Raw genomic sequence first — 9,862 nt, 5'->3', positions numbered from 1 at the left:
TCTTCCTGTGTACTAAAACACAACAGCACTGTAATAAAACACACAGTACTTCTTCCTGTGTACTAACACACAACAGCACTGTAATAAAACACAACAGTACTGTAATACAACACAACAGTACTTCTTCCTGTGTAATAAAACACAACAGTACTGTAATAAAACACAACAGCACTTCATCCTGTGTACTAAAACACAACAGCACTGTACTAAAACACAACAGCAGTGTAATGAAACACAACAGTACTTGTTCCTGTGTACTAGAACACACAGTACTTACTCGTGAGTGCAGATATGAGCATGTTTCCATCTTTAATCAGGTCTTTGATGAACCTGTTGGTTCGCTCCAGCTCGATCTCATGACACTGAAGTCTGTCTCTGAACTCAGGACTGTCCAGGAAAGAATCACTGAACTCCAGCGTCGGCAGACCCATCGATGAATTAATACACGGTACACGGTACACGGTACACACACACGCGCGGTACACGGTGACGAATAACGACGAAAATTCTCTCCTCGTTTAAAATGTCAAGTTACATGCAGCTCCTTCTTTTCTTTTCACGCCTTTCTCACTTTTGTCCCTCACAACTTCCGGACACTGGGACTCTCTGTCTCTCACATACACACACACACACACACACACACACACGGAGAGTTTTGGCTAGGCTACACACACATATGCACGCGCACAAACACACACACACGCGCGTGCGCGCGCCCGTTTTTAAATTAAAGTACAAATATGATAAACAAATAAAGCAAATAAAGTAGCTTCGAGTGTGTTGAAGAGATTTAGCCTAAAAGTAAAAGTCCACGCGTCGCTGAGGTTTGGACGAAGCTCTCGCGCTAACTGAGTCCACATAAAAAACCCCTGAAGACTTCTGTTACTATGGGAACGGGAGACTCCTGCTGGCGCGAGCTAAAATCAGTTAGCCAAATAATCATCAAACATATTATAATAACAATAATAAAATGTACATAATATCAATAATAACAATAAATAATAATTATTGACATTATATTTTTCTTATTATCAATAACAATTTCCATAATCTGCACTGTAAATAATAATAATTATGATCATATTATTATTATTATTACACAATTATAGCAGAAACACAACAGTAATACAATATATAAGTTTGTATTCATTCAAAATATGTATTCATAGGATGGCTGTAGAGTAAGAATAAAAAATATTCAAGTTACAACTCTATAAGACTGAATCTGTCACATCACAGAGAATAATGAAAATATGATGTACTTTTTTTTTACTTATCAGTTTACTTCACCACATAAATAATGAAAGAAAATGCAAGTTTATAGTATTTGTAACAGGTGTGTTTAACGTGTTGTCAGAATATTAAAAGCCACAAATAATGAATGAGTGTTCTGTTTGTTTTGTTTTATCTGACTGCAGCTGTCACTCACTGTGTCACACATCAGATTGAAATGATGTCATAGAGTAAATGATCTGGCCGTGGTTTTAACTCCAGACTCAGACACTGACTCCAGCAGTAAGAGCAGAGCATTGAAACCACTGAATAGACACGGTGTGTGACAAAACACAGTTTATCACATTGATCTTGTTTATAATCATCAGAATTGTTCAACTGCTCGTACTTGAGTCACTGAAACAGAGCTTCTCCACATGACCTCTTAAAACTGTTCAGCTGTTAAAGTGTCAGCTCTCTGTCAGTGGTCCAGCTCCTCCATTGTCTCAGTCGCTAGCTACTGTATCTGTCAGTCACTGCAGAAGAATAGGTCGCCATGACAACTGCAGCAAACAGGTTTCCAGTAGCTCTGATGCACAAAACACACGGAGCAGAGAGATGTAGACAAAGTGCAGCCGACGCACATGAAAGGTAAGCAGCGCACACAGTTACTCTCCTCTCACATATTTATGGATGTTTTTCAAACTTCCTGCTGCGACTGATGTTTGAATCTGCTCAGTGACACAGGAACACAGAGAAAATGTTCACTGTAAACCATCAACCGCCACGCTGCCATGATTTATTTCTGCGTGGTCGACCGTACAGAGGGGAGCCGCCGACCGTGGCAGGTAAAGGTTTATTCAAACAGTAAATACAAATACCACCATTTAAGCAATAACATCAGTCTAGTTCCAAATAACAATGATCACAATTCCTGCAAATTCAACCTTAATGGACAAACAAAAGCAGCCTGAATACAAATACACTGTATACAGAGATCATTCATGTTCAGGGTCACTGTAAACACTGTAAACACTGTGAACACTGTGTCCTCACAATGTCACAGCTGAAAATGAAGGGAAAAGGTTTTGGTGACTTAAGTTTGCACTGATATTTATCATACAGTTTTATCAACACAAATATTTTGTACTTTGTTTTCAGGGTTTCTCCTGTACCCGGACACTCCGGCTAAAATGGAGACCACGTCCCGTGAGGCCTTCTGCTTTAAAGTTGTCCCACAACAAGTCAGAGGCAAAGGTTTGCAGCTTTATCTCAGTCTGGAGACAAAAGTCACGTAACCTGTAATCTGTGAACGTGTCAGGGCAGAGACTTCACTTTAACAGTGTGTACTGTGTGTGTGTCATTATAGTCAGATTATAAAATATTATTAAAATGTAACATTCAAGGCCAGCTGCTGTTGTAGACGAACACTCACCGGCCACTTCATTAGGTACACACAGTTGGTGCAGGTGTGGTCATCTACAGCGTTAAACTCACTGTGTATTTTCTCTTTTTGGACTAAAATCACATCAGATCAGCAGTTTGTGAAACAACTGTCTCACACAGAGTGATTTGAATCACTCTCTGTTTCCTGCCTGTTCTGATGAACTGACGTGATGAACTGTAGATGAGATTGGCTGATTACATAATTGCAGCAGTTGAGCGGGTGCAGCTGCAGAATATGGACTGTGAATTAACAACAGTCATAATAACTGTGTTTAAGTGATTATTCATATTTGATTAATAAGGTCACAATCACACACTAGGGTTTTTTTTATATATATCATTTCAAATGTCTCTTCAGATAAAAATGTGACATTTCTTTTTTTTTTTAATCAAATTTGTGAACAAAGCACCAGGAAATTATATAACTGAGAACACACTGCAGGAGTCTCACTGTCATCATCCAAGCAGCAGCAGCAGCAGGGACAGCAGGACAGACGGTGAAAGAGGACAGACAGCAGTGTCTCATGAACCAGACACAGCACAGATGCAGTCTCAGTATCAGAAGGACTTTCCTCCTCCATCCTGCTGCCGCAGGAGAACACCTGTCATCCCACCGCCAGACAACATCGGCATCAACCCGGCCTTCAGGTGAGAGCGACTGTCATCGTCATCAGAGGATCACATGAAGCGAGCAGCTCATCATCATCGTCATTGTCATCATCTCTGTTTTCACAGGATCGACTTTCACACGGTTCAAAGAGAAGCTTTCCCTGGTTGGTCCCCGGTGAAGCCGCAGGCGTGACCGCGCAGGCGACAGCAGACTGAAAGCAGTCTCACCTGGACAAACAAGCACAGCCTCCGACAGAGAGGATTAGTGCGTCTGAGAAACTGTGTCCAGTCTTTACCTGTTTCTGGCTGACATTACTAAGATAAACCCATCAAAGTTATGTTATTATATAAGTTATGTTATATTGTAACCCATAATTATATTCTTACTCAGGTCACATGTGTGTTTTGAGGAATCTCTGCTTTACTTCTGAAGTAATGAGTGAATTTTCCAGCAGCAAGAATGAGATTGACATGTTGTAATGATGACATCAGCTGCACCTGAGCTCAGCTGGAGAGAACAAAGTGTCCTCACAGTGACTCATATGTGAAGCATTTATCTCACCTGTGTTCTTATTTCTCTCTGTGTTTTGTAACGTCATGTTTGCATTTTTCAAATATGTGCGATTGGAATTGTGTGGAAAAATAAACAAAGTGTACAAAAAAGTTTTCCTCCAAAACAAGAAGGTTTTAATGGTTGCAGCTTTATAAATTCTAATGTTTGTTTCCATGCAATGCCGACTATTCTACACGGAAAAAGAGACACGTACCACGTGATACTAGGGCTGCAATGATTCAACGATAGAAACTGATTATTAAACTAATCACAAATGTCTCAGGCTCGAGCTGGTGGACTGATGACGTGGTCTCACAGGCTGTGGACACTTCGTTCTGGATCAGTCTCAACATGTGCAAACACAAGCCTTGAAACTCGCCCCCACATCTGTCCTAGGTTTCATCTTCTGTCCCGGTGTCTGCTCCTGCTCCTGTCCCGGTGTCTGCGCTCGTCCCTCTGCCTGTCTCTGTCATCTCTCCTCCCTCTGCTGCCCCACTCAGCGTCCCTGTGTCGGTCTCTGTCCTCCCGGTCCCTCGCTGCTGGTCTGTCCCACTCTCTCCCTCGCTCTTGAGCCTGGCAGACGCCGAGGTTGATGGGCTTCCGGAAGGGTCTGTCCCTGCCGCCGAACCGCAGCTGTCCTGACTCCTTCTTCCCTCCCAGTCCTCCGCCGAGCCGCCGAGGCACCCACCCTGTGAGAGTCCTCTCCTGTTCAAAGTCCACGAACACTTCGTGCTGGTCCACCACCAGTTTGTTAGCGTCCCGTCGAGCCCGGACCACGGAGCGCTCCTCTTTATATTCTATGAACGCGTATCTTTTAGAGAAGCCGGTGACGATGTCCCGGACCAGCCGGAGCTGCTTGATGTCTCCATACTTGGAGAAGACTTGGTGCAGCTTGTCCTCGCTCGTCTGTGGGTTCAGCCGCGCCACTAAGAGCGTGAGCAGCGGGTCTCCGGTCACGCCTTTGTTGGGCTTGTAGCGGGCACACATCGCCCTCCACACCGCGCGGTCATGAGGCTCCACGTCCGTGCCGTCGATGCTGCCGGCTTTTAGCGGGTCATACAGCTTCGCTATGGGGTTCCAGTCCGCCATTAGACCCCAAATACAGTCACAGGAGGCGGCTTTGTTCTTCTTCCGCTTAGCGTTACGTCCACAAAAACATTCCGTAGAGAAACGGGTCCGTGTGATTTAAGGTTCCTACCTGCTCGAAGGTTCATTTTACAACACTAACAGTGTTAGTCTTGTAATGGGTTGTAGCTTTTTATAATTTGAATAATAATGTTTTGTTTTTTGTTTTTTTACATGTATTAAAAACATCTTTTATCGTTTGTGAATATATTAAACTGTAGCAGGCAGGATCACAGGAAAAGCAGTTTAACATTCAGATTTATCACCAGGTTATTATCATTTCACTCTAACAGAGAGGTTAAGATAATATCTCCATCTCTGAAACCTTTATGCCAACATTGACACGCTTTAGACTCAGCCATGAGGAGAGTCTGCCCTGTTTTCACAAAGTCTCTGGTCACTCTTTAATCTGACCCTGACCTGATTGATGTGACCCATGAAATGGACAAAAACCATTACTACTAATAATAATAATAATAATATTATTACAGCCCAATCGAAATAATATACCCTTCTGATGAGACCAACAAAGAAACTAAGGGCTTTCAACACACACTTTACAAATCAACAATTTAATAAAAGAGTGAAAACACTGCTTTCACTGCTCATTGCATCAGTTATTACAAACCAGTAAAGACATTTTCACCACTATGTACAGTTGTGGGTAAGTTATCAAGCTTTAATAATCTGATATCTGTTGTACAGACCACACTGTGGTTGAAGGTTGTGGGATCCAGAGTAAAGCAGCTTTGAGTGTCATGAAGACTAGAAAAGCACAATATAAATACAGAACTTTTACCATGACACTGCTTTGGAAAGGTCCATAATAGGTCGATATTCCACAGTCCAAAGCTTCCGCTCACCTCTGCCGTTACATGTCCTCCACACTCCATTTATACGCTGCCTCCTGGACGGCTTTTTTATCTGCTATTCGCGTGTAACGTTTCTGCTCAAAACCGTTTGACCTGTGAGACACAAATAAATGAAGTGAGTTGTTAATTCTGTAATCACATCTTATGATACACCCGAGCAAACCTCAATAAACCTCCTCACACACACACACACACAGTGTGTATGAGACGTAAGAGAAACATATGATATAGTGTTCATATATTAATCCGTCACTGTACCTGTCAACTCCATCCCAGCGATAGCCCGGTGGGATATTGAAGCGGTTTGGAGGTGGTGTTGGGCCTTTATACTGAGGCTTTGCTGCAACACAAACATTAAATAGTTTATAAATGATCAACAACTCGTTCACATCTGTCAGCTCACAGGCAAAGGAAAGGTTTATACCTGGAGTATTCGTGCTGCGAGCCTTTTTCCGCCTCAGCATCGCAGCCATCGGATCTCCCTCCCTTTCCTGCTCTCTCAACATACGGTCCAGATCCTCATCGTCATGGTGACGTGCCAGTGGCTTCTGGGCTTCATGCAGTGCATACTCCATTTTCTGCTGATCCATCTCACCCTGGGCCAACCTACAAACATACTTTGACTTTGAATAATGGAGTAACCCTCTTACTGTGGAGACAATCACCAGGATTCTGCACAAAAATGTGAAAATAGTACATGAATTCACCCTCTCCCCCACTGAGCATATTTCTCATCCTTTGCTGCTTTTTCTCCAGCTTTCTTCTTCTGCTCTTCTCTCTCCACGTCCAAATCTCTCCTCTTACCACTCTTGTCTCGAAACACAGTCTGGGCATTGCGGGATTCGTCTGTTCAAAGAAGAAGAACAGGGTAAATAATGTCTTTTGAGTGAGGTCCAAAGAAATGAGTAAACATTTGAAATATGCATAGATGGTGTGATTTTGAGAGAAAAGCTGATCCCACCTTCCAATGGCTGGTTGTGTCTTTCTCTTTGTCGATTCTCTTCCTTCTCTTTCCTCAAAACATCTCCTGAAACCAGACCGGCCTTTCCACCAGAGAGCATCCTGGGTCCCTAAGAAAACAACAGAAAAAATATATTATAAAACATAAAAATGTAAGAGAAGAAAATAAAAAAAGATATTAGACTAAACTCATTTCTCACCTGTGACTGTCCAGGTCTACGAGGTGGTGACAGATCTCCATCTGAGTCCTTTCCATCATGTGGTCGCCTCCTGGGTGGAGACTGATCAGAGTCAGAGCCTCGTCTTGTTTTCGAGTGTTTCCTCGGAGGCGATTGATCGGAGTCAGCAGCTTCTGCCTTCTGTGACTTCTTCCGTGGTGGCGACTGATCAGAGTCTGAGCCGTGCCTGTTCTGAGCCCGATGATCCGGTGGATGCTTTTTACTTGATGATGTGGCTTTTCTTCTAATGGGGGAGGAATCTGACAAACAAAATAATGACTTAGTACTATTAGGCAAGTTGTAAAGTGGAGGATGAGAAAACAATATTAGGCTCCATGTAAAAAGATTTATAAATTGTCACATTTCACTGCAATGATTTGCTTTAATAAAGTACACAATTTCTAATGCACTCAACAAACAATGTGATAGATATCAACAGGACAGACTGGTGTTGGAGAGTCTTGTGGTTATTGAATTTCTTTTAATCACCTTAAAAAATAAACAACATTCAACTTAAGATATTGCTTCTTACCTTTATTTTGTATCTTCCCTGATTTCCCTGAATGCTGCCGTGGAGGCGACAAGTCTGGAGAGTCGTTGCGAGCTCTTCTGAGAGGGGATACATCTGGAGAGTCGTGGCGAATCTTTGACGACAGTTCTTGCGAATCATGTTGACTACAGATTGTGTCTTCATCTTCATCAGCTATGAGAAAAAGACACTTAAGCTAAGTAACAATCTTTCTCAAACAGATATCATATCCACATCTTTTACAAATATCAATTACCTCCAATCACTTTCCACCTGTTGCTAGTTCTGAAAGCTTCCAGCAGTTGGATGTCATCTGGTCGCTCATCGATCACTTCAGCAATCTAAGAAGAACAAGCAATGGCAATTCAATCAAGCAGGTAATGGGATAATATAAATGTGACTGATGTCATAGAAAATTATAAAACAAAAGCTTTAAAAACTCTGTTGTACTGAAGCATCATAAGCATCGTTTATAAATCATATATATATACATATACATATATATATATATCTTATGACAATATGTAAATACATTTGGATATTAAGGAAATAGCATAGCTTTAGTGAAAATAATAAATTGTCATGTTTAATCCACAGTAGCTCGGTCCAGCTTCTCATCTGTTGTTAAATATTTAAATCAAATCACGAACGAGCACGTTTAAGGTTAAAATAACTCGAGCTTTCTCACCACCGGCGCTTCGTCTTCTTCCTCTTCAACCTCCTGTTCCTCTTTAACCATCTGTTTCCAGTCGATGTCATCGTCCACTATCTTCAGTCTTAAATAAAAGTAAGACATTAAGTCAGTTTTTTGCACGTGTTTTTAGAAAATACTAGCATAACACACACACACACACACACACACACACACACACACGGAGGATTAACGGGGAAAGATCGTGTTAAAACGACAGCAGCCTCTCACCCTCTCTCTGGAACTTGACGACGTTTCTTTTTAATCTTCCCTTTTGACTTCTTGTCGTCTTCACCAGCAGATAAATAGCGTTTTAAGTATTCTGCTTTAGAGAGCTCGGCTCCTTTAGTGCTACCAGGAAAGGCCGCCATTTTTGTTTTCCCACATCTACGGACAGCGCGGAGGGTCAAAAATGTCGAGGCAGAAACTCGGCTCTGAAAAAACGTTCTGTAAATAAATCTTCTGTCAAATAATGATTTGTTTTAATTTAAAGAGCGAACGTGTGATTCAGTGACGTCATAGGCAGTATTCAAAATTCTAAATGTTATTGCTTCCATATAAATTGTAATATTACAGCGTTTCACAGCTTTATACAGAAGATATACTACAACTGCTGCTACTATAACTAATAATAATAACAGGGGTCACACATTGGGTCACCCACATCCAACTGTCCAATAATCTGACTTTAATCTCAGAATTCTGTCTTATTTATTGATTGATTAAATTTGATTTAATTCTAAATATGGGGCTGCATATTTCGGTTCGGATCATTTATAAAAACAATTTCTAAATAAATGTCCAACAATTCTGATCATCCATCAATCCATTTGTTGTTGTTTTCTTCTTTCAAATTAAAAGTCATCTGATTCCATCTTTTTAAAAGTTTCCACATGTTTGGTCTGTTTCACAGTAACCTGAATAAACCTGTTGATATATTACACACGTTTCAGACTCATCAAATAGAGAATAATCAACAGATTCATTGACGATCATATTTGTTAGTTCCTTCCCCTTTTTGGCCAAAACTCAACAGAAACAGATCCTTTAATGTCAGTGTGAATATGTATCTATACACTTCATTAATTATGAATCTCCATGAATGCAGATGTTAGAAGTGGTTACAGCCTTTAGAAGTAAAGTCATGTTTGAGATCTTCAGTTTTTTCAGGGAATCATTCGATGTTTGACTGAACAGCTGTGGCTGCTGAAGACTATTTATACTTTCTTTTTGCTCAGTTTCTGAAACGTGCAGCTCCGTCCTTCCTTTGAGTGCAGTCTGATTTATAGCTGCGTCATACTTTCCCTTTTCTTATTGATTTGTTGATCTTAATCCAGCGGCTGTTCACAGACTTGGCTTTTTCTCCTTCATCCTTCATCTGTTGAAGTCTCAGTCAGCGTTCCTTTGTTTTCACCACATCAGAGAAATGATCTCCACTGAAGTGTCATCACTTCTACTGTCAGCACATCTGGTTTTACACGACACAACAGGACATGAATGATGAGGATGGTGATGGTGATGGTGAGGATGATGATGATCAGGATGATGATGAGGATGTCTGTTTTCCTTGTCGTAAACATAAACCTCTGGTTAGGGTTAACCCAGTTTCATGAACACTGAATCCACATGTGATTTTAAACCACTTCT

The 9,862-nt window shown here is 41.2% G+C and overlaps 4 protein-coding genes across 6 annotated transcripts in view; 1 reads left to right on the top strand and 3 right to left on the bottom strand.

Annotated features, from left to right (window-relative positions):
* Positions 1-1,803: 1,803 nt before the first annotated feature.
* On the top strand, positions 1,804-3,884 carry si:dkeyp-69c1.9. 3 transcript variants are annotated; one of them, XM_044042598.1, is made up of 5 exons: positions 1,804-1,863; positions 1,952-2,060; positions 2,374-2,469; positions 3,066-3,306; positions 3,394-3,884. In XM_044042598.1, exons 2-5 carry the CDS (start codon positions 1,973-1,975, stop codon positions 3,458-3,460), a joined length of 492 nt encoding a protein of 163 aa, XP_043898533.1. In that variant the 5' UTR covers positions 1,804-1,863; positions 1,952-1,972; the 3' UTR covers positions 3,461-3,884. The 3 variants fall into 3 exon arrangements, with proteins under 3 accessions (XP_043898533.1, XP_043898534.1, XP_043898532.1); XM_044042599.1 differs by having other exon boundaries at positions 1,824-1,863; positions 1,960-2,060; XM_044042597.1 differs by lacking the exon at positions 1,804-1,863 and having other exon boundaries at positions 1,866-2,060.
* Positions 3,885-3,931: 47 nt separating this feature from the next.
* snrnp35 (small nuclear ribonucleoprotein 35 (U11/U12)) lies at positions 3,932-5,424 on the bottom strand. Its single transcript, XM_044042596.1, has one exon. The coding sequence runs from the start codon at positions 4,907-4,909 to the stop codon at positions 4,220-4,222; it is 690 nt and encodes a 229-aa protein (XP_043898531.1). The 5' UTR covers positions 4,910-5,424; the 3' UTR covers positions 3,932-4,219.
* A 77-nt stretch (positions 5,425-5,501) lies between these two features.
* Positions 5,502-8,620, bottom strand: bud13 (BUD13 homolog). Its single transcript, XM_044042595.1, has 10 exons — positions 8,447-8,620; positions 8,213-8,300; positions 7,781-7,865; positions 7,528-7,698; positions 6,978-7,255; positions 6,779-6,887; positions 6,525-6,663; positions 6,242-6,423; positions 6,076-6,157; positions 5,502-5,910 (listed from the first exon to the last, which is right to left on the bottom strand). Exons 1-10 carry the CDS (start codon positions 8,584-8,586, stop codon positions 5,817-5,819), a joined length of 1,368 nt encoding a protein of 455 aa, XP_043898530.1. The 5' UTR covers positions 8,587-8,620; the 3' UTR covers positions 5,502-5,816.
* Positions 8,621-9,844: 1,224 nt separating this feature from the next.
* LOC122779923 (thy-1 membrane glycoprotein-like) overlaps positions 9,845-9,862 on the bottom strand; it is a 1,831-nt gene continuing 1,813 nt past the window's right edge. The window contains exon 4 of the mRNA XM_044042600.1: positions 9,845-9,862. This exon is cut by the window's right edge and continues 422 nt beyond it. The gene's annotated coding sequence lies outside the window, so the exon portion shown is untranslated.

This window comes from Solea senegalensis, linkage group LG13 (assembly GCF_019176455.1).
Source record: "Solea senegalensis isolate Sse05_10M linkage group LG13, IFAPA_SoseM_1, whole genome shotgun sequence".
Taxonomy (NCBI): Eukaryota; Metazoa; Chordata; class Actinopteri; order Pleuronectiformes; family Soleidae; genus Solea; species Solea senegalensis.
Note: the sequence above shows the minus strand (reverse complement) of the source record. Positions and strands in the feature narration are given on the sequence as shown.

Bases quoted from the DNA above. Each gene is read 5' to 3' on its own strand.
- si:dkeyp-69c1.9 (XM_044042598.1), top strand. From the start codon at position 1,973: ATGTTCACTGTAAACCATCAACCGCCACGCTGCCATGATTTATTTCTG. The intron at 2,470-3,065 runs GTTTGCAGCTTT...TTGTGAACAAAG, and splicing joins ACAACAAGTCAGAGGCAAAG to CACCAGGAAATTATATAACT. The intron at 3,307-3,393 runs GTGAGAGCGACT...CTGTTTTCACAG, and splicing joins GGCATCAACCCGGCCTTCAG to GATCGACTTTCACACGGTTC.
- snrnp35 (XM_044042596.1), bottom strand. From the start codon at position 4,909: ATGGCGGACTGGAACCCCATAGCGAAGCTGTATGACCCGCTAAAAGCC.
- bud13 (XM_044042595.1), bottom strand. From the start codon at position 8,586: ATGGCGGCCTTTCCTGGTAGCACTAAAGGAGCCGAGCTCTCTAAAGCA. The intron at 7,256-7,527 runs GTAAGAAGCAAT...TTTGTTTGTCAG, and splicing joins AGGGAAGATACAAAATAAAG to ATTCCTCCCCCATTAGAAGA. The intron at 6,888-6,977 runs GTGAGAAATGAG...TTGTTTTCTTAG, and splicing joins GTAGACCTGGACAGTCACAG to GGACCCAGGATGCTCTCTGG.